The 26,149-nt window shown below is 33.4% G+C and overlaps 1 protein-coding gene across 4 annotated transcripts in view; it reads right to left on the bottom strand.

The window, feature by feature from the left end:
• Window positions 1–1,107: 1,107 nt before the first annotated feature.
• The window catches only part of ct (homeobox protein, cut), a 207,895-nt gene continuing 182,853 nt past the window's right edge, over window positions 1,108–26,149 (bottom strand). For all 4 annotated transcript variants that reach the window (XM_036371098.2, XM_036371099.2, XM_036371097.2 and 1 more), the window contains exons 7-8: window positions 5,813–6,221; window positions 1,108–5,723 (exon numbers count right to left, since the gene is read on the bottom strand). In XM_036371098.2, the coding sequence (XP_036226991.2) occupies window positions 2,597–5,723; window positions 5,813–6,221 (3,536 nt within the window). In that variant the 3' untranslated portion in view covers window positions 1,108–2,596. The remainder of the gene's footprint in view (window positions 5,724–5,812; window positions 6,222–26,149) is intronic.

The raw sequence follows: 26,149 nt of genomic DNA on the forward strand, positions 1-26,149 counted from the left end.
TAAATAATTTGTCTTGTTAAAAATTGATTATTATTGTTTTTGTTTATTACTTTATTGTCTTTTTTGTTATTTTATTTCTTTTTTGTTTTATTATCATTATTATTATTTTTTTCTTGATTGCTACTATTATTTGGTAAGGCTGAGCTCAGGCTACTACCGGGGTCACAGCTGGCGGATAGTGGACGGCCTATGCTAAGCAGGTCAGCTGCGAATAGTAATACGCAGCCCCCGACCAAGAGCTGCAGGAGAGGAGAGCTTGGCTGAAAATGCCTCACGCGGCCAATGAACCTCCGGCGAAGAGCCGAACAGATGCCGCCATTAAATAAGCGTCCACAACCCCCATCGGGGCTGCACCGAGGGAGAACCTACCCACTAGAGGTTATTATTTTTATTTATTTTTAATTTTTACATTTCCATGATCGAAGGGGGAGTGTTTTACATCACTCACATATGATGACGATCCCTATATGGTGCAAAGGCATTTTAACCCTCCTTACGGCCAAAAAAACAAAAAAAATTTTTACTTAATTTTATTGTTTTTCCTATTAATATTTTATTTATTGTTTTTTTTTATGTAATATTTTATTATATTATTTATTATTATTTTTTATTTGTTACTTTAGTTGTTATGTCATTAATTATTTAACATTTTGTTACCATTAATATTTTTTTTTGTTATTTGATGTTATTAATAAGTTATTTAAAATTTTTTTTTTTATTATTTAATTGGTTTAATTAAATTTTGTTATTTTTTATTATATATTTTTATTATTATTTTATTTGTTATTTTTTACTATTAATAAATTCCTTCCTATTATAACAAATATTTTTTCTTATCAATTATTTATTATTACTACTAATATTTTATTTATCATTTTTATTTTTAATATTATTTTTATTTTTGTTATCATTATAATTAATTTTTTCATTATTATTATGTTATTTTTTATATTTATATATATATTAATTTATTTCTTATTATTGTTAAATTATTTTATTATTTATTTGAAACTTTTTTTTTAGTTATTTTATAACTAATTATTATTTTTTAATTTATTTTTATTAATTTTGTCATAAATTAAATAATAATAATAATTATTTTTTAAATAATTTTATTTTAAATTTTTTCTTAGCTTTTTTTTATTAATATTTTTTAAGTTTATTAATTATATTTTTAAATTTTTTATCAATATTTTTGTTAATTTTTCATTACTTAATAATTTTATCATTAATTAATAATTTTTTTTATATATCAGCTTTTTTCGTTCATTGTCCGCATAATTCTTTGAAAGTGCCAAGGTTTCTACTCAATTACGTATTTCATGTCTTAACCCTAATTCCTCACAACTACTTATGCTATTTTATTAATTATTTTTATTTCTTTATTATTGTTACGTGTTTATTTTAACTGCTACGCATAATTTATTTAATTTTTTTTCACATTATTTTTAATTTTTTATTTTTAACTCAAATGCCTAACTGTAATGCCTTTTAATGCCGTACATAATATTTAATTAATAAATGTATAGTTTTTATTTGTATATGTATTTATGCCTGTACCTTTTTTAATAGGCCAAATACCACTTTTTTTTATTTTCTACCTTCATGCTATTTTATTTATACCTATGTCTATATGTATATATATATTATATATTTAGCGTTATCTCTGTTAGTTTACATGCTATATTGTAATGCCATTTTTGGTTTGCTATACTCTGCCACTCGCTTAATACAAATACTTTTTGTGGCGTTCAACAAATATGTATTTTGTTGTTTTTGTTTGTTTATTTTAATTTTATTTTTATTAAACAATACTCAGCCTAAATGTTGAATAATAATGACGCAGGCTTTTCATGTTACTTAGCGCTATTTTTCGCGTGCAAGGTTTCTTCCCATTTCTTTTTGTTTTAATTTACTTTGATTTTACCATTGAGATCAAAAAGATGCTTCCACAAAAGCGTCTTTTACATTTGTAATCTCTTTATAATTGTATATAATTTTTACTAAATTTTAATGCTTGATTTAATGTATATTTTATATATATTTATGTGTATATATTTTTTTAATAACTATTTACAGTTGCGGTGGCAGGGCGTTCACTACTACGGTATGTTATAATGTTATTAACTATTTACATTTTAAACTAAGTATGTATGTATGAAGAGAAGTATGTGTTAAAAATGCGTTAAGCGAATAGAGTTTATAAACTAAGCAAAACCAAAAAAAAAAAAAAACAAGTAAAAAAAAACAGAAAAAGACAACAACTACTACTAAACCTGCTTACAGTCTTTGACCACAAATGAAATTCCAAAAAAAAACAAAGGAAATAAATAAAAAAAACCACAGCATTTAAATGCCATTCATTCAACACAACGCTTCATTGTCTTTCAAGTTTGTAAATGAATTACACATTTTCTAAGCAAAACGCTTTGAACAAACGAAATAACGCTCATTCGTTCTAGTTTTGATGCGTGTGAACGCGCTTTACACCACAGATTGCACAATTTTAAGTTACGCATGCGCGCCACACGTTTTAGCATCCGCAAAAGCTGGTTTAGCTTTAAAAACAAACGCCGCCGTAAGCGCACATATTGTATTAATAATTCCAAGCGTTTGCTGCGCCTGTTGTTGTCGGCGCTGTTGCGTTCGTTGTTGGCACGCCGAGCGCCGTGACTTCGTCTTCGTGACTGTGCCGCTGTAGGCGCACCATGCGCAACTTGTCTTCGCTGATTACTTTTAGCTTCTCTTCGCTTGTTGGCGACGTTGTTGAAAGCGGCGTTGCTTCAGTGTCGCTGTCACAATCTTCCTGCTCCTGTTTTATGCGAACCTCCGGTTCCAGGAAACGCTGCTGCTCCACGTCGGTCTCGCCTACTTCGACGTGTTTGTGCGCCTCCGGATTGGCATCGGCGTTTTCGTCAGCTTCACTGCGATTAAAATCGGACGGTTGCATAACGCAAACACCATTGATGATGCGTTCTTGTTCGGCTGCTGACTGTGGGATGCCAGTTGCTGTTGTCATTGTCGCGCACGCAATACCATTGGTATCTGTGCTTAGACTTGGACCGGCGGGGTTGACCCATTGTGGTGCGGCTGGTTTGCGTCGTGAACTACGCATATTTGCATTCAGTCCACCCAGTAAATAGCTGGCTGCGTTAGATAGTGGCGTAGTGCGGGGCGTGCTTGAGCCGCCATCTTTGTAATCGCCGCTGAGGGACTTGTCATCGCCAGTGCCATCAACACCGTCTAGCGACTCATTGTCGCTAAGATGACTCTCGTCGAGTTCGTCGTCATAGTCGACGCTGCGTTCACGTTTCATAGAACTCATTGAGAGATCAAGTCCGCGCATTTGTTCTTTGAAAGCCTGATTGAGCGCGTGTAGGTCAGGCTCGCCGCCAGCACTGGCTGCTGCAGCGGCTGCGGCGGCAGCGGCGGCTGGCATGCCAGCTAAGCTGCGTCCAAGTAGCGCTGCGGCAGCGAAATAGGGCGGGTATGGTAGCGTTGGTGCCCCACTCAGTCCCATGCGTTCTTTGTGCAGTTCAAGTAGACGCTGCTGTAGTAGAATGCGGAATTGGACGGGATCGAAAGGCGTTGAATTGGTGTTCTCGCGACTGGGTATTGGATTGTCGGCACCGGGCTGATTGTGTGGCACCTGCTGTTTAAGACGCATGCGGTGATTATGGAACCAATTCGTGATGGTGCGCGTGGCGAGACCGAGCTCATTGGCAAGAAATTCGATTGTGGCCACATTTGGATATGGATCGAGTTCGAAAGCTAAACGCAAAGCTTGCTTTTGCTCTTCGGAAAAGAGTACACGTTGCTTCTTATTCGGGGGTGCGCCACTAACGGATGAGCCGACTGAGCCAGGACCGGGCGAGCTGGTATAAAAGTCGTTGGTGTCATTGCTAGATGTATCCGAACTGTTATCCTGTTGGTTGGGCCCGGTTGAACGACGTCGCTTGCTAGCTTCACGTCTTTCGTTCTTAATCACCTGTAGGCGTTCAACATTATTAGCGTCGGATAGCCACAATTGCATACGTATGAACGGTTCACGACCCTTAATGGAGAGCATATGCCATGGCTTTGGTTTGCTGAGTAATTCTGAGACCGAGCCTTGCGATAGGCCGAGCACAGCTTCGCCAAAGATCTTTTGGCCGATATTGTTGGCGAGTAGAGCTTCTTTAATTTTCGTAGTTATCACTTGTGTATCAAGATCCTGAGTAAGCGCCGCCATTTCGTAAACGGTCGGCGACATATGTTGGTGCATGCTGCGCATTGCGTTTGCTTGATGCGGCGAATGTATTGGCATCATCATTGGTTTCTTATCGCTACCTGGTGTGCCCGGGCCAACAGCACTGCCAGCGGCGCCAGTTGGTGGCAGGCTGATGGCGTGCTGTGGTGGCAGTCCGGGTGAAGTCAACAACATGCTTTGGTGGTGTGCCGCTTGTGCTGCGGCAGCGGCCTGTGCAGCTTGTACTGCAGCAGCTGCAGCGTGCTGTTGTTGACTTTGTGCCTGCTGCTGGTGTTGTTGCATTGCGGCGGACATGGCAGCGGCTTGCATTTGTTGCATGATATGCTGGGCTTGTGTTGGTTCCTGAAGCTTCAATTCGTTCATCATTTTTTGCATTGGTAGCGAAGCGCCAATTTTACTGGCCAATCCTTGCGGTATCTGTGGTGTACCGCTATAACTGCCGGTACGCATCAACTTTTCGGGCGCAATCTTGTATTGGCTGGCGACTAATTTATGTACAGCATTCTCGTCTTCAAGGAACATCTTCATGCGTATGAAGGGTTCACGTCCCTTTTGTGTCAACATATGCCAAGGTTTGGGGCGTGCCAATAAATCAGAAACAGAGCCTTGTGAGAGACCGAGTACTGATTCGCCAAAGAGACGCTGCGAGATGGAGTACTGCGAAAGTGCCTCCTTAACGCGTCGCACTATGTCCTCCGTGTTAAGATTATTGAACATATCGAATTGTTGTTGTGTGATTGGTGGCAAGACGGCTTTGGTGGGACGCTGCGGTGGTGTGTGGTGTGGAGGGACGGGTGGCTGTGTGATCAACGAGTTCGTGATAGATGCCATGCGCTGCAAAGGGCTTGCGGTGGCGGAGAAATCATCATTAGATGTCATCGCGGGGGGCAAAATCGAATTGCTCAATGGACTGGGTGCGGTGGAGTTGCTAACGCCATGCATGGAAACAGCCGCGCTACTAGTTGTTGGCGGCACTGGTGTATGGCTACTGCCACTGCTCTCCAGCTTGCGCGTATGCAACGGCATACTGGCGCTAGAATGGCGATCCAAGCTGTCGGTGTTCAGCAAATCTTTGGCATTGTTGTTGCCACTGCCGATGTTATTACTACCCGGCATGGTGGCCGTATTGCTGTTGCTATTACCGCAGTGTGAATCCATAGAGTTGCTGGAGTGCTCGATGGCACGCTGTCCATTGACTTTTATAGCGTCTTTGGGATCCTTTGTCAGCGTAAGGTCCTGTGCGCCATTCAATACTTGCTGCTGCAATGCCATCAAATTGGAGAAATTGGGGAAGTTTGGCAAGCTGCTAGCGGCGGCTGCGGCTGCAGCAGTTTGCTGTTGTTGTTGCTGTTGCAATTTAGCCATTTCACGCTCATAAGTGAGGCGTAAATTCTCATCGGCAGCCATCATGTTGGGTAGCCCACAACCGCTGGGCATGCCACCGGCAGCGCTGAAAAAAGGCGAAAGTAGAAGACTAAAAAAATTAATTGGTTTAGCCAAACATTGCTCTTAGATCAGGAAAATCAGAATGTTAGATTAGTTAACTGTGCTATGGGTCCATACCTGGGGAAGGCGGCTTCGCGTGGCGTACGCATAAGAAACTCCTGATAGATGCGCGCCATTTTGTCGGGCGTCAACTCCTGTTCCTGACGCAAACGATGCTGTTGCTGTTGCGCAGCAGCTGCTGCGGCCGCCTCCTGCTCCTGCTTCAATTGGCTGTTGCTCTTATAGAATGGCGAGGTGCATAATGGATGTGGCGACTTGGAATCCTCATTGCTGTGTTGCGACTCGTCATGCGCCGAGCGTCGATGTTGCTCTTGTTGCAGCTGTCGCTGTTCGGCCTCTTTTAGTTGCTGCTGTAGTGAGCCCGGTGTGGAATTTTTGATCATGCTCGATGCTTCGTTGAGAATGTGTGCGATGCGATCATCCGATATGGAGTCTTCACGTCCACCATATGGCGGCAAACCAGAATCTGTAAAATCGATAAAAAAAAAGAAATAAATAATTTATACCCCAAGCGTACGTACTATACATAAGGTATCAACGCACTAGCGCGATCATAAACAGGCCATTAGTCGACATAAAATGCACACCGCAATAAAACTAAACAGAAAGTCTTAAAGTAAATTCAACAAAAGGTTCAAACAACCGCTAGTAAATGACATATTGATAGGCGCTGTCAATCCTGACGACCAATGGATTTATTGGTCCATTATCCGTACCAACACTGCACCGCTACAAACCGCACGCAAACAATAAAGTTGCGCTCGGCTGCGGCATGGAGTTAAATGCGGTTTTATGAGTGCCGCCTGCGTTTAAGGCGCCAAAATGCGCCGCCGCTGCCGCGTACCGATCTGTTTGTCAGCGCATTTATTGTATTTATTGATACGTTGCCGCGTCAAATCAAGTTTGCCAACATTTGTAGCAGTGCGCTGCAAATAATCCCGTTCAATAGGTGACGTGCGCTGTAGTGCATTAAGATTTAGTGTTGGAATTAAGCCATAAAATGTCAATAACCCACCACTTTCGGTATAATTTATTTTCTTTCATCTGTAGTCCTCTGAAATATTGATGCAAATTAAATATCATAAAAACGCAATTTGCTGCTTCCTGCGATTGATAACGTGCTACGCTAGAAGTGCCTTCAGCTAGCTAATAAATTCACAGGAATAGTTTTCGCAATACTTATAAGCTTTAGATATTTCATCGCTGATTCGGTAAGAAAAATAATTTGTGAAAAGAATCATTGAGCTAACTTACTATTAATCCCAGTCTAGAATTTTCACTAAATCGAAACATAGTTCTTTTCGTTAACGTACACTTTAAGGTTCTTAAAATATAAAAACAAAAAAAAATGCTTCCCATGAGTGCTAATACGTATACCCTGAACAGGGTATATTAAGTTTGTCCCGAAGTTTGTAACACTCGAAAAAAAAATGTCGGAGACCCTATTAAATACAACATTTTCTTTTATATAATTTATATATAAAATATTATTTGGCGCGGAAAGAAAACAACAAATTTGCACCGTAAGTGCTGTCAGTCTGTTTGAACAACAGGAATTGCTTGTTCGATTTGCTACACTCTAACGCTTTGCGAAACGCAGACAGCTTATATTTGTTTCTTATTTTAGCTTGAGGCGTGCAGTGTGTATAGCAAATTATGGTAACGCATTGCAACGGTTTCAGCTGTCAAATTTATATTGTGGTTTATTGTTAGCTATAAGTTTGCGTTGCGTCCCGTAACCGTAATCAACTGTTAAAGTTTGATAGTAATTGCAAATATATATACACTTTTGCTGTAAACGTGCAGAAATTCTAATTTAAAACAAATTTAATTTGCAATTCATTAAAATTAATTGCATTCCGCATGAATGCGCTCTTGTTATTTTTTTGTCAAAACTCTAACCCAGCTTTGGTGCTTTAAATAAATATGCTTTATGCTCAAATCGTTTTAAATGACCAATTAACGCAGCAAATCCAAACATTGTACCATTGCAAGTGCATGAAAGACCATGTATTTGTATGAAAAAAAAAATGCTGCGAATTTCGCGCTATTTTATTTAACATTTGCCACCACCCCACCTAATGCTGATTGACCAACAATGAGCCACAGGTCAGCCACTCAACTGGCCAATCGGCGGTGTAAGCGCGCAGTACGCGACCTGCAACCGTTATTTTTCCAAATAATATCATCATTGAAAGCCCGCTCAGTCAGGCGGCAATTGCATGTCGTCGATGTGCTCGAATAATATTTGAATTGCCTGCATAGCGCTCCAAGTGCAACAGCAAAAATGTTTGCAGCGCGCATTGCTAGCGCTTTGTTGGCATGTCGCGACCAATGGCTGCACTTAACGCTAAAAAAAAAGAAAGTAGTAGAAGTCCACATCAAAGCTTAAAGGGCGATCTATTGACGGCATTGATGAGCGCGCCAAGCTTCAGGTTGTAAAATAGCGATTTGTCGCTCGCTATTGGCTTTGTTTTCGTGGGGCGCAAGTGCAATTTGCAAACAAACGTGTTGCCAGCGCGCAAGCAATTCATGGCAAATGCTACAATAATCGATTGAATCATAGCCACCTGGTATAAAAGGCTGAAAGCTTGACGAAATTATGGGCGACTATTTGCTGGTTTAGATTGAATAGCCACAATGCCTTCGTTGGACTTGATAAATATTAGTGAGGAGTGCAATGCGTAGTTCTATGAAGAGTCAACTGAGTGGATCAATAAAGAGTCAAATAGTTCTTTGAGGAGTGTAATAAGTAGCTCAATGAGGAATCAAATCAATAGTTCAGTGAGTAGTTCAGTGAGGAGTACAATAAATAATTCTGTGAGGCATAAAACTAGTGGTTCAGTGAGTAGTTCTTTAAATCAGTTCAGTGAGGAGTTTCGTGAAGAGTAAAATGAGTAGTTCAGTTTGTTCTCAGTGAGCTAAAAGCTATAAGACTATGTTTAGGAAAATATGAAAGGTCCAAATATTCACACAATGCAAGAAAAACTCATTCGAAATTTTTTTATTTTCAGCGTACGACAATCAAGCAGTTAAGCCGAAAAGCGCAAAAAGCAACGCAAAAAAGGCGTAAGTAAACACAAAGATACTATTGTAGCTGCCTCAAGTTAGCACGTTATGTTTTTCTTTTCTTTATTAGCTGTCAATCAGCAAATGTCATCAATGTTGCACTTGTTAAGCTGTTAGTGAACTAACGTACGAGTATGTAGTTCCTGCACGCCAAAGGACTCAAGTGCCGCGGCGCAACAAATAAAAGCACAACGTAGAAGCAATGCAAGAAAAAATGAATAGAAAAAATAAAAAGAAGAACACTCGGATGCTTTGCATCAAAAATCAAACGAAATAAAACACGTGGTGCCGTATGAAAGCAAATAGCAACAAATGAAAAAAAAATAACACACAAAATGCAGACGAAAGGAAATCACTCGCTTGAATAATTGAAAATCGCTTTACAACGAGATATAGCTTAAACGACAAACGGTTGGCTGGCCAAAGGAGCAAACACTTGCCTCCACTGAGTGGCAAGCAATAAATACACGCAGTTAAAGCGTCCGACACAGCAACAGTCAGGTAGTATGATGGAGCAAGTTGAAGCGTTTAGCAAAACAATAGTGGCTGCAAACCGCTGGCCATAGCACATGAGGCGGAAATCAACACACAAATGACAAATGGCAGCATTTTTTATTTGGAACTTTTTTACAACATAACTGTGGCAACGCTTTGTTCTAAAGCTGATTTCAAAAAGAAAAAATAATCGCTATTGGCAATGGAATTCAATTGAAAGACATCATTCAAGCGCAAAGTATTGAATGACGATGATGCTTTCCTGCCACATGCGCCACATAGAGCGATAACGTTGGCACGGAAGTGAAGTTGGTTTGCGCAAAGTTTGGTAGGAAGAGTTTGTTTGGCAAGACCGCAGGCGTTATGGATGTGTGATTTTTTCTATGTTTTTAAATGTTTTCACAATTCTTTTATTTGGCCACAAGGGCAAGTGTTAAACTGTGTGTTGACAGTAGTGTTTGATTTGCTAGTTTTTCTCTGTTAGTGTTTGCAAAACTGATTTGTTGCCTTAGTATTGCGTTTTTTTTTGTCTTATTATGAGTAAGCGGCTAGAGTTGCTTCCTAACGAATGGCGTGTTTAGAAAAAAAAATTGCAAGCAAAGCACTAGAAAATTGACAAGTAGATTAAGTTGATGAACTTGAAGTTGATCGATAGTGAGCAAAAGGAGCAAAAAACGTGAATTTGCAGTAATCAGAAGTGGCATAAAAGTGTGTCAGTTTATAAGCGCACACATTTTGTTGGTATTTTGTGCATTGTCATAGCAGTAGCAAATTCTAAAATTTAGATTAGATTTTATAGTTGATTCGCAAGCTGGTTATCACACGAGTAGAGCTGATGACAGCGCTTTCTGCAGCCAAAAAAAAAACAGCTTTAGTTAGACCACATCAATCGAAAAAACGACTTGAACTCAACACAGACCTCCTTAGTCGGTTCATTTCCTCTAACTTAACTGTTACTGTATGAAGTTGTGATATTCGAAGTGTTGTAGGCTTGATCCCACAAGAGTGCAACTCGCAAGAAGCAAAATGTTTGATTGTTTCTATATCGTTTCTTTTCAAGCAGCTTCCATGACTGGCATCTTGTAAGATATTTTAAGGTTTCTTCAGGTTTACCTCGAGTCCGAGCGATGTATCTATAGACGGCGTAAGTACTCCTAGTTGACTAGTGCTGTAGAACTTATGTGACGGCAAGTTAACTAAAAGTTACTATTGAAAGTGTAACCAGGCATTCCTTAATAGTAGTTAGCGAGCGCACAGTCAGCGGACTCAAAGCTGACATGCTTCAGTGTAGCAAATCTAATGACAGCATTAATCACTGGTGAAACTGATACTGCCAACCAATAAATAAATGAAAGTAATATTATATACACAATTTTTCATATTGTCAACAACAATGTTCAATCATAAATGCGATAGACGGGCTTGTATAAGCAGTCCTACCAGTTTTTGGTATGCACAGTAGAAAAAGTTCCACATTTATACACACATACATAAATACATAGCATTCAATACCGAGCAGTCAATTGGCACACACAGCAATATTGCGAAGAAAAAAATGCATATTTCCACTGTCTTTTGTCTGCGATTGGCAAGGATTAATCGTCTGGCGTGCACATACCTATACTCTTTGACCGTCAGATAACTGTTGTTTGACTTGCTATGGAACATAAAATATTTGATTTGATTACTTGCAAAGAGCCAGCGAACTTTTATGGATATGTTCCTTTGAAAATTTTATTTAAAATTTTTTTTTTTAAAATTGTGAACATAGCGGTTTGATTACAATCGAGAAAAAAAGGCGAATTGGCTCACCAATTTTTTTAATCAATCGCGTAAACAATACTATCAAAACAATTAGGTTAACAATTTTTTTTATTTTTTAAAACAACTAAAGCAACTTTTGTGGGGTTAGGCCAGTCTATAGCCTTGAAAAAGGCTTAACTTTGACCATTTATTATAGGGTTAACAAAAAATTAATTGCATTTTTTTTCAGGCTAATAAAATTGTATATTGATTTTTGATACAAAATGATAACTAAAAGGCCAATCTTTGGATATAAACTATTTCCAGATGGTCTCTATGGGCGTTGGTCCATCTAGGAGCGTTATCTGAAGCAAAATAAAAAAATCAGCACCTTATTCCACATAAGACTTGCTATTGTAGTATGTACATACAGTTTTTGCAAAAGGGTGGACCAAAAAGGTTAAATTTTTTACCTAAATATGAGCAGTAATTTTCGTTTCCATTTTTTTTTAAATCCTAACTTGTCTAACCTTGTCAAGATTAAATATTTATCGTAAATTGCTACCACAATATATTTCGCGCAATATATAACTGTAAGTACGTAGCAAATGCCAGGTGACTCTTCACTTAAAGTCTAGCTGCAAATTTTACCGTTAATTGCAAAATTTCCAATTAAAATTTGAGTAGCATAAGCGCCTAATGTTATGCAATATTGCAATGAAATATGCACATATGTTATAAGCACACGTGCAACGAGTGCACTCGATAGCGCCAACGCGCTTAAAGACACCTACGAAACGCGCGTCAGTACTACTTAGTCGAAACCTTAGCTGTCACTTTGATCTTAAGGTTTTTTGCAATCGTTTGTTCGCTTGCTGCTCGTTATATCCACATTTTGTTATTAGCAATAGTGTCAATTTGTTGAGCGCGCACATTTTCTCGCTGAAATGCCGTGCAACGAAGCATGCAAATGTCAAGTTGACAGCTACAAGTGGCGCTGCAAAGACACGCAGCTGAAAATGTTTTGTTGTAAATTGCTTGAAAGTATTTCTGCATTCTAATCAACTTGTGGTATATGCTATTGGAAATGCATTTGCTGCTCGCCTCTCCCATTATTGCTTGTGGCTTTTCCCTGACATTTGTATGATAGCTTCAGCACTTGTGCGGATTTGACAGCCCGCACATGCAACGCTGCATTGATGTTTGATTTGACAGTGGCAATATTATTTGTGGTTTGTAGAGGAATACAGTTGAAAATTCTAGGTCTAAGTTGGGCTAATTTTTAAAGATTGTGCAAAATAATAACTATAATGTGTTAATGGTTATGCAGGCTTCAGTTGACTGTTATTGGTGGTTTGTAAAAGATAGTAGCGGAATGTAACTGTTGTATATGGCATATGTGTGCTGTTATGCATTTAACACTGCCTTGATGTTTGATTTGACGATTGGAATATTATTTGCGATTTTCAAAGGTAGTGAAATGTAACTATATATGTACTATATGGCGAACTTTTTAAAGTTTACGATTGCAACGTTGAATTGATGTTTAAAATGTTTGTAGAGGAATGAGTATAGCTGAACATTTTATGTGTTAAGTTCAAATTATTATTAATATTTGTGGAATGTAACTGCTATATGTGGAATATGATCTGGCTGTTTTCATAATATTTTTGACCTTCAGCGATTTTTAAAATTTTGTGGAATCTAACTTAAACTTTTATTATGTTTTTTTTTTAGTTTTAGAATATTTATTTATTTTCCGAAAATTAATAATTATAATTCCATAACTGTAAATTTTTGAAAGCAGCGCTCATATTCCACAATTTTGCCATTTCTCGTGCCACATCTACTATTTTCTTCATTGAGTAGTCTGTCTGCAGTTCGTACATAACAGTTGGAAAGAGTAATTTCTCTCGGCGTTCCTTGTGGCATGAGTAATTTTTGCTATCAGCTGCGCAACTAACGGCATATGCACATGCATGTGTCAGTGTACAAACTTACATATGTCCTGCGCCTTACCCATTCGCATCCCTTCCCTCACCTGCCATTGCAACATATTTTAATTGCCATTGTCGTTGCCATTGGCTGTGTGACTTTTGTTGTTTTCGCCACACACCCAGCTTCGCTTTTCGCCAAGCGAACTAATGTCGCAATACCCTTCATGCCGTACTTAATTACAAACTAATTAGCTCAAATAAAATATTTTCGTTTTTTTGTTTGTTTTTTTTCGACTTGTGGCAACACACGGCGAATATGGCGAAATGCGGCAAAAAAAAATTGCAAACAAATAACGGTAAAGACATGTATGCATGCTTTGGATAAGGCGTTCTGTATGGCGGGCGTGCGGTAAAGAATGTGCCGGGCAAATCATTGAAAATGTCGAAGACAAAGTTTTCGCTGCTGGCGGCTGATTTGGTTTGTGCGATTGTCTCAACGACTGCGGGGCTGTTGACAGGCGCATATATACACACATAGGTAAGTATGTATGTGCTAAAAGAAAAAGTTTTCCACACATACACAAATAAAGAGACTTATATATAATAATTGTACTGCAGCGAAAAAGTTATTGTTGTTGTCAGAAATTAACTATAAGTGAAATTTTTTCCCCGATATGTGTGCGTGGATGCAACATATGAGAGACACACATGCATGTTAACATAAAATTGAGCGAAATATAGAAGCTACCACGGCAAAAATTACGAGCGCAACTCCTATATACATACATACATATAACATACACATATATGCACATATACATATACACATTCCCAGATTATCGTTACTTAGCGGCTCAACAGTCGGTTACTTAAATGAATCTTCGTGTGGATCTGCATTTGTCTGTGATTTTTGTTTTTTTCTTGTTTTGTTTTTTGTTCGAAAAAACTTTGCGTCCAATAAGTTTTTATTTGCGCTGTAATGAGGTTTGCCAAAGTGATTTGCATGTGTGCGAATGCGGGCAAAAGAAAAGGAATGCGGTATTTAATTCTCTTAATGAAGGAATATAGTGGCCTTTTAGGGGCGAAAATTTGTGCAAATTTTAATTGGAAAGTCATTAAGTGAGTGTTGCATGCATGCGGCAAATTGCGGTATGTAAATGTCAAAGTGCAATAAAGTTTTTGCGCGAAAAGGTGCAGTTGTTTTTGTCGGTGCGCGAGATAAGAAATTAAATTTGAAAAAACGAAATTACTTAAGTTAAGAAAACTTAAGAAACAAAAAAATCTAATTAATGATTGTAAAACAAACAAAATTAAATATTATAAAAAAAAATATATTAAATTTTAAATAATAAAAATATACAAATTTAATAAAAATTTAAAAAAAAATGAAGCTCAATATTGAAATAAAAATTAAATAATAATAAAAAAAATAAAAAAAAACATATTTATTCAATCAACTTTTTTTTAATTTTTACTTGATAATATTTTATTTTTAATTTTATTAATTAAATTTAATTTTTAAATTTTTTTTTATAAAATTTTTACGAAATTACGAAATAAAACAAACACTAAAAGATTCAGATATAGAAAATAAATTTATTTTATAAAAAAAAATTAAAATGTATAAAGAACAAGTAAATATGAAAGTCGATTAAAACAAAAATATTTCTTTATAGTAATATTAAAATACTAATATTAAACAATATAAAAAGGGAATAAATGGATATTAAAAAGTTAAGATATTAAATATAAAAATGTTATAAAAAGATATAGAATAATTTTAATTAAAAAAAAAAATAAAAAAGTTATATTAATTAAAAGTATGTAATTTTGTAATGCTGAATTTAAAAACAAATATAACATGAAAAAAAACTAAAATTAAATAAAACAAAATTATAGAAATGAAAATTAAACAAATTACAATAAAATAAAACTAAAAAATAATTTTTTTTTAAATAGCGCGTATGTAAATTAAATCAAATAAGTTATAGCATAAAATTAAAAAAAAAGGTAAAATAATTAAATAATTTAAAAATTTTAAAATATAATAATAAATGGAATATAATAAGTCAAAAAATGGTCGACGGAAAAATATATTTAAAAAAATATTAAACAATTAAATAAAATTAAGCAAATAAAAAAATAATTAAAAAATATGGTAAATAATAGCCGAAAAAAATTAAAAAAGATTATTTACTAAAAAAATTAAATACTAGTAAATTATATTATAAAAATATATTATCAAATTAATTAATTAATACTCAAATAAAAAAAATTAATTAATAATAGTTACATTTAAAAGAATCGAATTAAGAAGCAAATAAACTTTAAAATATGAGATAATAATATTAGCAAAAATAATGTCTAATTTTAATAAACCAAATTATAAAATTGAATTGAATAAATAAAACATTAATAATTAATAAAAAAAAAACAAAAACAACAAGAAAAAAGGTTAAATGAAAAAATGTAAAAGTTAATATTGTATAATTCAGAAAAATAATTAGTAAATAACATATGTATATTAAAAATTAAAAAAAAAAATTTTATACAGCAGAACCAAAAACCATATAAAAATTAAACACATAAAACATAAAAATCAAAATAATACAAATTACATGAAATTGTGATATATAAAAACACAAAAGAAAATTAAATTAAATAAATTTCAAATTATTTCTAATAATTATAAGTTTAACTTAAAATCTAATAATGACATCCGCAAAATTTATTTATTCGAAATGTAAAGCTTTTTCAAAAAAACTTCCATACTCAACTGTTACTAATTCATAGCTAAAAAATACAAGTAGAAATATAAATATAGAAAACATTAATGGGAACAAAAGCAAAACTGCCTGCATAAATTTCATTTGCAATAAAATATAAAATTGTGTTAAATAAAGTATAAATCTTTCGAAAATCGCTAATAAATCAGGAACAAATGAGTCAACTCGGCCACAAAATTTATCAAAAACTTCAAACACTGACCGCAGCTAAGATATATATATTTTATAGAAATATTTATAATATTATATATACATATATACAACGAACGACTTAGCACTTTCGAAAAGAAACAATTTATTTATTTTTATTGCTTAAGTGCTCTTGAAACAACAAAAGTGAAAATTATAGCATAATAATAATAAAGAAAGCAAAAACAATCGAAATAGAGGAAAATCAAATCCAGCTAGAATAAAAACATTTTATTGAGAATTTCGATTACCTTGCCATCGTTTTGCCATTAAAATGCAAAATTAAATATTTAAATGGACTCAATGAATTTCATATACGAGCATGTATGCATGTCACTGGCATTGTCTTTGTCACTGTGGAGGCCGGCAGCGCGACAACCTGAGCATAACAAAACAAAACAAAAAAAAAAAGAATAAAAACGGCGAGAAAGTGAAATTGACAAGCGCATGATTTTATGACTGCTGCTGCTGCGGCGGCGGCTGACACCCACATGTCGCATTGGTTGGGGGCTCAATGTGGAATTTTAATGGCTCAGTTTGGAAAATATTTAAAAAAAAATCGACATGCAAAGACTTGTGTGGGAAATTAAGCAAGAAATATGTAGCATATTGTTTTTTTTGCTACAATGGGAAAATAAGATAGAAAATAAGAAATGAATAAGTGGATTACATAGTACATAAAAAGGAACTGTTACTGATAAAACTATGAGAGCTAAACTTTCAGTATTTCATGCCGTGTTGTCAATAAGGTATTTTTTCTCATACACACTAAAATTCTCTCTACAATTTTCTGAAATTTCGTTTTGCGGCGAATTCATTTTGTCGGTTTCTAAAACATATATGCATACGTTAGTAACAATCTTGCAAACTCATGCATATTTCTGTTAATTTACAGCAATATAATATTGTGGCGAATTCAAAATTTTTCTAATATAAGCTACCAAAAACTATTTTCTGTCACACTGTGCAACTAATATTTGCGAAATTCGCGTTTTTTTTAACATTTTTATTGCATTTTGTTTTTAATAAAAATCATTTATTATTAGATTTTGTACGAACTTCCACGCTTGTGCTAGTTTAAAGCACATTCATTCTATTGTTGCCGGCAGCATATATACAAATTGTTGCTGTTATTGTAATACGCATTCTTGTACGCGCTATTTTTACTTAGTTTTTTTTTTGTTGTAGCTACTGCGTATGTGTCATACTTACAGTGACTGCCGCCAACAATATTCGATTTTTCATTTTTATACACTGCTAAGCAAGAATCAGGCCAACAAAATTTATCTATGTACTAAGTCGACACATATTACATAGGTGTGTAGACATGTATGCGTCTTTGTTGCGTGTGCACTTTTGTTGCTTTAAGTGGCAATGTCTTGCAGACACACATCAACTGACACGCATGCAAAACTGCTAATTTCTCTATTAACTGTTGTTTTAAGTACTTATTTCTTTGTGTTAGTCATCCGACTTGTTATAGATGAAAGGCAGCTAAAGTAGCGTATTAAGAAATTAAAAAAAAAAACTGTTTAAAAAGCCGTGTGCCTAGCAGCTATGCATAGCCCTTCATCACCGACCGACTCGTCTGAAGTTCTTTCTAATTTGTGTAGGTGCTATATGCACGCGCGTATAGGTATCTCACTTTGATAGTCATATTTCTTCTTTGCATTGGGTATGCTGTAGGGGGTCAATACACTTGCAGACCACTAATGCGTTTGCTAATTTATTTGTCGTCTTTGGGTCTCCTTTGTTGTTTCTATTTAGTCTTTTTTATATGCGTCTGCTGTTAATAGGTGGATTTGTGTTTATTTATTAGTGTTGTTGTTTGCAATTGGTTTGGATTATATGATTTTCTTAGCGCGAGCAGTGTTGTTTTTTTGTTTTCAAAAACAGAAATAAACTAGTAGATTGTTAATAAATTTAATTTTGATGTATGAATTTCGCTAAAACACAGCGAATTCGCATATATATAAAAATACAATTGAAATGCTTAGATGCGTCTAAAATTTGAAATTAATGCAACATTTTTACATTTATAAATTTTTATCATACGGCGAATTCAAGTTACTGTAAAAAATTAGCCACAACTTTACTTGCTAGCTATAAAGTTTTAAATGAAGACAAAATTTTTGATTACTTGCAATATTTAGAATGCGGCGAATTCAAGTTGGTGGCAAAAATTAGCCACAACTTTGCTTGCTAGCTATAAAGTTTTAAATTTAGGCAACATTTTTAATTACTTGCAATATTTAGCATGCGGCGAATTCAAGTTGGTGGCAAAAATTAGTAAAAACTTTGATTGTAGCTATAAAAAGTGTACATTTGTCGTTATGGTGTCATTTAATAAATTTTATTGTGCGGCGAATTTATTTTACCTGCTTAAGTTGGTTTAAAATTGTTAAAATAATTTCGTCTTTTATTTAAATTTCAGCATATTTTTTAAAACAGTTTTATTGAAGCAACAGCAGCTTAATAGTCAAGTTTAAACATGTATTTCTTTTTATTTTAAATGCGGCGAATTAAGCACAAGCGTCATATGTATGTGTAAGTTGCTTTTAAAACCAATTAAGTTAAAAACATACAATACTTATATATTTTTATGTCTGAAGCAGTACAAAATATTATTAAAAAAACTTGTTTCTAACACTGCTTCTCACTAATTGCGAGCAAACACTTGCATTTAATTGCCAAATAAGTTGAGTGAAGCGAATGTACAAAAGTAAACATATGTTGCAATTATCCTTTATAGACACAGACGGTCAACAAGACAAAGGGATTGATTCTCTTATATTCGTACAGAGAATAGACAGAATGTCTGTACGTATGTATGTGCCGAAGATGATTGGCTAACCTTTTCACTTTGAACGCCGTAAAGTATACTTTTACATATAACTTAAGGCAAATGTCAATATTATTAACAAATGTTGGTGTTAATACAATAGAAAAGCAAGGATATAGGGTAATAAAAATGTAGCAAGCAACAGTTATATGAAGAGGGAGCGAATTGTATGGGAGCACAAACAGCTTCTCCTTACAAAATAATAGAAACAAGATCTCTTTTATATAAAAAATATAAAAAAATGCAATGAAGTGTAGAAATGTCTTTGGTGTAGAAAAGTGTGCAGCGAACGGGCAAAAACCCTCAAATATGACATTCTGGGTAGCAGCTAAAGCCGGGCAAACAATGCCGTGCAACACTTACGCAATTATGTAGGCGGTGACTATGCTGGGGGCACGGCATGTGGCATGCGACAAGTGGCAGAAGAAGCGTGAAGAGAGTCTGAAAAAAAGGGTTCATTACGTGCGTTTGCAACGAGGAAAGTAAAAGTAAGCGCTTGCACAAAAAAGAAAAAAAGTAAATATCAGACATTCTGCTAAGCAAACGAAAGGACAACGAAAATAGCTCGGTTGACCGACAGTGGTCAGTACGGCTGTGATGTGAGTGTGATGGCGCATAACTTTTACATCCCACGGCATTTTTCAGTGCGTATCCCACGCTAGCCTGTATTTATGCTACATACAGGACAGTAGCATTTATTGCATACATGCAGGCGCGGAGCAGACAAAGGACGTAACATTGCGTGGCGCAGCCACTTGAGAGCCTGAGTTAGTCGTCGCTAACAATTTGTGTGACCTTTTTTATTGTGAGTGCAACAGAGCAACCCTCATTTCGTAGAGTTGTGTTTGGACTTGAACTTTTACAAAAATGTAAGTAGTATGGGTAAAGCGCCCATATAATAACAGCATGAGTATTTGGTCTGACCAACTATCGAGACTTTTGCCCCGGTCGGTCGAGTTGCAGCTTATAATTTGATGTAGATTAACAGCACCCAGCAGCTGTGCAGAGCTAGCTGGCACTTATTTGGTCCTGCAAAAGATGAAAGCGAAAACTCTAATAATTTGTTAATGTGTTGTCACCGGCTAGTAGTGTGTGGGACTTTAAAAATTACGTTTTTCTAGCCGATAGAGGCATTAAAAAGCACATGTGCGCATTAAGTATGTTTAGGCATTTTGGGTTTTAAGGAAGAAAAATGTGAAAAATGATTTGCGACACAAAAAGGGTTTAATTACTTAAAAGCCTGACAAGCTCATATGTACATATGTATGTGTTTATATATAAGGTATGGCAATGGCAGCAAGTATTTATTTATACATGTAAGGGACTTTCAGGCAAATCTGTTAATTAAGTTAACACATGCAGTCATAAGTCTACGCTGCAACTGTGTGTGTAAAAATAAAAATTAAAAAGCGTGTTTCTTAATCAAGAAAAATGGCACAAAAAAGGAATTGCTCCCAAAAATACTGTGCGGCGTATTTGTTAACTAGTTTTTAAAAGCTCTTTATTGTTTTATTCTTAAATATTTTTGAAAAAATAAAATTTAAAAAATTGTTGCAACAAAACTTTCGGCGAGTTCATATTTTTATTTTTGACAATTGCGCTCAGAAAACACCAGTAATGTATGTTGCAATTTTGTTGAACAATTATTTGCGGCAAACGCACACTTTTATTTGTGAAACATATTTAACAGTAGTGCTTTGATACAGATAATGCTTGGAGCAATTTCGCGTTGTTTTGCGGTATATTTTTGCACGGCGAATTTATATTAGCTGGGAATTTTTTTTAAATTTAAATAGGCAAGTAAACTGACTTGAAAAATTGTTTCTTGTATTTGAAAAAGGTCTGAAGCGAATTCATATTTATACTATACTTTGGTCTATTTTTTTTTGTTTATTCGTTTAGTTTTAATAATTTTTTTATCTGCCGCATATAATATGTACATATGCATTTTACGTTTTAGTAATTCCCTTACCTTTGCTCATTAAGGACAAATTTACGAATGCTCACAACTGTATTTGCTTTAATCAATCGTTTCGAATTGTGCCGTCATTTGCACACCATTTTAACTTCCAACAACTCCCTCACTATTTTCCTCATCACTGTTGCAACTTTCCGTCTGACTGCATAACACCACTTTAAATTGTTCAACTCTTTTGCCATTATACACATACATAGTATATATGTAAATATTATACACATACATACTTATATTTTGTTAAAAAATTTGTACCCTTTGCTCTTACAACAATTGCTGCCTTTGAAGTTATTGTTGTTATTGTTAGGAGCGCGTGATTTTTTTCTTATTTGCTATAGTTGTTATTGCAACGGGTGGAGAGAAACGCCAACATCTCAGCGCCAAATGTTTTAAGCGTCAATGATTTTTTAATTGTAATTGTTAGAAATTATAACAGTAAAGGGATGAAATGTTGGAGTTTGGACGCTACAGTTTTAGAAAGGTATATTATAAGCGCAATTTCGTGCTTAGTTGAGAACGAGATGGAAACAAAAAACACAAAAAAACGGTAAAGTGTGCGTTACGTTGACGTATGCGCTGATGTATGCATAATTGGCGTCAGCTGCAATGCCTGAAATAATTTTACTTAACAAATTTTTTTTTTCGTTTGACTTGCCACTTGTTTCATCAATTTCGCCTACCACTTTGCCTGCTTTCAATCGCCGCTATTAAACATTGGAGAGTTTGCATTTCATACCACTTGGTCTTAGGTTAGACGCATTGCCTTTATTTAAAGTATACTTAAAGGTTTAACAGCGATGTTTGTTGCTGTTTTTTTTTCAATTTTATTTCAATTTCGATTGCAGTTTGTTAGCTTAAGTGTGCATACACAATGACTTATCGAATTTACAATTAACATCAAAGTAGCCGAGTTCAAAGCAGCTGCAGCGCATAATTTTAAGGTGCGAAAATTTAACTAATTGAAGGCTGTCAGGTGAATGCTAAGTCGAATTTTGCAAAAATATTAATTTTACATTTTTTAAAAATGTCGATCTATGAATGTTGAGTCTAAATTTGCAAGAATATTAATTTTACTTTCTTTAATAATGCTATATCTGCTTATGTGCCTAAAAATTTGCGAGAAAAAATTAAAATTCTCAGAAAAATTTTAGGTGTGTATATAACAAAGAAATTGTATATTGGTATTGAGCTTATTGATATTCTAATGTAATAATCATAGATAATTATTTTGAAAAATGTTCAAATATTTCTTTTGTTAGAAATTAATAAATTATTATTAAATAGTCTAGAAGTAAAAAAATATATTATATATAAACAATAAAAAATACGAAAAAATTAAAAAATATATATTGTAGCAAAAAATTATAGTAAAAATAAAATATTGAAAAGTAAAAAAAATCATTTAAAAATATATAATGTAATAAAAGAATAATTTAAAAAAAAAATTAAGTTGAACATTTTACATATTAAAAAAATAAAGCAAAATGAAAAGCATATAAAAATGCAGTTTAAAAATATATAAAAAAAATTATGATAAAAAGCTCATAGGAAACAAATAAATACAAAATAACAAAAATAAAATAAAAGAAATTCATAAAATTAAGTTTCATACACAATTTTTTTCCTTTTAAATGTGTTTTATTTTTCCTGTTCAAAATATATTGTTTTTATTTTCATTATTATAAAAGCAAAACTATATGACAAAAAAATAATTGAAACTTAATGATTAATTTTTTTTTATTATTTCCTTGAAAGTCCTTGGTATCCTTCTTTAAAAAGTAATTTCTAATTTTTAAAATATTTAGTTTTTTAATAATTTTTATTTGAAAAACAACAAGCCGCCTCTATTTGGCTTTTAATATCACATAAGTCACTCTCTCTCTTTCTCTCTCTCTCTCTCTCTCTCCATCTGTCTACTGTACTCCCTTGCCCCCCTTCCTGCTCATTTATACACCAAATACACGCTCATTGCGTACCAGCACTGCTAGGTAGCCATAAATCCACTGTCAACTGTCAAACTATTAACAAATTTAAATTATTTTCCTATAAATGCGTACAGCACATGCCACTTCGGCGTGCATAACAATAAATATTCGCAACAATTGACGACGACAAACGAAAGAGCTTGTCAAGTTGTTGCAATCGTAGCTATAAAAGGTTGTTCAGGGTGATTGGAGGTTTATTGTTGGTTGAAAAATTGCACATTTCCGTTTGGAATGTGAAGTTAGTGCAATGACAGACGGGTGCATGTATATGTGTGTGCTTGTCTGTGTGTATGTGCTCGTGTGGTGAAGCCCTAAGGAAATTACTTGAAATGATAAATTTTGGTTTGGTTTTTATTTATTAGTGCCTTTTTTTAACTAAAAATGGAAAGGGAAGCAAACTTTTAGGCGCTGTATGCTGTAGGTGCGTATTAGATATATGTATATACTATAACTGTTAACTAAATTTTTTATATAAAAAATTACTCAATTTAAGCTTAACATTTCGGCAAATCTGCAGCATATGAAAAAAAAAAATCTGAAATAAAATTTACTATTTGCTTACTACTTCAATACAGCCTATTTGTTTCAATCTTTTTAACGCCACGTAACGGTATTGCTATGCTTATCTGTAGACATATTTGCACACATCTGCGTCGCTACAAGCGTGTCAACGTTGGCTCAACGCCAATTATTGGGGTCAGCGTGTGAAAAATAAAAGATATTGATGTACACACACACACACACACTTGCATACATGTCCATATGAAAGTTTATGGTATATGCCTTTGGCGTTAAAATTGCTTTATGTAAAAATATGTATACATACAAGTGTCTACTAACAGCACATTGCCTCCACTATATTTATCGCCTTGGAACCGCTATATGAATGCACATACATGTACATGTGTAAATATATATATGCCTATCTAGGTATGCACGCTTTGACACAAAAGATCAGCGACAAGGTGTTAAGTGTTGGTAATTAATTTAATTTGCTGCTGCAGCCAGTGACAGTAAGGGTCTAAATATCAAAGCGAGAGTAATGCAGATAAATATAGATATGTATGTATGTATATATGTATAAGACACCTATGTACATATTTATATAATATAAGTATATCTGGGGATACTTAGAGCCTTTACACATAAAATGCAAGGTAATATTGAAAAGTATTTGAATAAAAAATAATTTATAAACCAAAATATTATTTATATATATAATATGTTAAAAAAAATTTTTTTTAATCGGAGTTATTTTTATGAAAACAAATCGTTGCAATTAGTATTAAGCTACATTTTTAAAAAAGAAAAAAATTACATTTTTAATGTGCAGGTTTGTTTTACTTTTCTTATTTTTTGTAAATGTATATTAATGAAAAAAAGTAAACCAAAAAATTATTAAAATTCCAAAAACCAAAAAAAAATTTATAATATATTTAAAAAAAAAAAAAAAAATCGATCTTTCGTAAAACAAAGCATGCATGATTTTTAATAAAACTAAATTTAAACCAATATAAAATTAAATGTTTGATTTTAAAATTCTTTTTATGCGAAAATGAAATTATTGAGGTACGTAAAATAAAATAAGATTTTGCTTTAAGAAAAGTTTTAAGAAATTAAGAAGGTTTTTTTTATAAACCTTTTTAATTATTATAAAATGCAATTTTTACTTGAACATTTTTTTAAAGAAAAATTAAATATTACAAATTTGGAAAAAGTTTTACCGCATCTTAAAGTGTTTGTTTTTCTTAAAATCGTTTTTAAAAATATTATAAAATATTTTGATAAAAACCTGAATATGAAAAATATATAAATTTTTTTATGTAATTAAAAAAAATTCTAAAATTAATAATTTTGTAAATGTTTTGATTTTAAAATTCTTTTTATGAGAAAATGAAATTATTGAGGTACGTAAAATAAAATAAGATTTTGCTTTAAGAAAAGTTTTAAGAAATTAAGAAGGTTTTTTTATAAACCTTTTAAATTAATATAAAATGCAATTTTTACTTGAAAATTTTTTTAAAGAAACATTAAATATTACAAATTTGGAAAAAGTTTTACAGCATCTTAAAGTGTTTGTTTTTCTTAAAATCGTTTTTAAAAATATTATAAAATATTTTGATAAAAACCTGAATATGAAAAATATATAAATTTTTTTATGTAATTAAAAAAAATTCTAAAATTAATAATTTTGTAAATGTTTTGATTTTAAAATTATTTTTATGCGAAAATGAAATTATTGAGGTACGTAAAATAAAATGAGATTTTGCTTTAAGAAAAGTTTTAAGATAAAATGCAATTTTTATTGAAAATTTTTTTTAAAGAAACATTAAATATTACAAATTTGGAAAAAGTTTTACAGCATCTTAAAGTGTTTGTTTTTCTTGAAATCGTTTTTAAAAATACTATAAAATATTTTGATAAAAACCTGAATATGAAAAATAATAATATTGTCCATAAATAACAACAATTACTTTAATTAAATTAGCTGAAGGGCTTGTATCTTGTTAAAAGGCCGGCTGTTCGATAAAAAAAAAATTATTTGCTTGCCATACATTTTCTGTATGTACAATGGTCTGTTTGTATGTATGCAATAAAAAATCAAAGATAATAAAAATTTGCACAATTTTATGTTGGCAAACTGGCATTTGGCCAAAGCGTAGCCAATCGGTGCAATGTGCAAAACAAGTGTGTGCGAAAGCAAATAAACAAATAACATAACGGTAGTGTAAAAGAATCGCGTAGTACGACACTGCTTGCAGGGTGTGTGTTTTTTTGGTGCATGACACTGGGCGAAAATTAGCTAACTAAATGTATAACAACAACAAACGCAAAGACTTTAACAACAAATGTGTTGATGTGTGTAAGAATAGTGTGAAAATTGGCAAAAAAAAAATGAAAGTAATTTAATAATTTTTTCTTTAAAACTAAAACTTTAATGAATATTTTAATAAAGCTATGAAAAAATTTTCATACAATTTTTTTTAATTTGCTTTTTAGTTGTTTAAATTTTTTTAAAAAGTAATAAACTTTTTTGTATTAAAAATATTACAAATAAAATTACACCAAAAAATTAAAAATTCAAAAAAATTAAATAATTAAAAAATTTCAACAATTTATATAATATAACAAAAAAAAATTTAATTATTGAAAAACTTTGTAAATTAAAAAAAAAAATTAAAATTAAAAAATAATACATAAAGCCGTTATTATTACTTTGCAAATATTTATGTCACTGGGTGACGTTGTTGGTATTTTTCGTTTGCGCTCGGCATTTGGAGGTGGTTCCCAGGCGATAATGTGTGTATTTTTCTACTTTTTGTTGTTAATTTCATTTTTCTATCGCCTGGCTCATTAGAAAATCCATTTGAAA

Source organism: Bactrocera oleae, chromosome 5 (assembly GCF_042242935.1).
Source record: "Bactrocera oleae isolate idBacOlea1 chromosome 5, idBacOlea1, whole genome shotgun sequence".
NCBI lineage: Eukaryota > Metazoa > Arthropoda > Insecta > Diptera > Tephritidae > Bactrocera > Bactrocera oleae.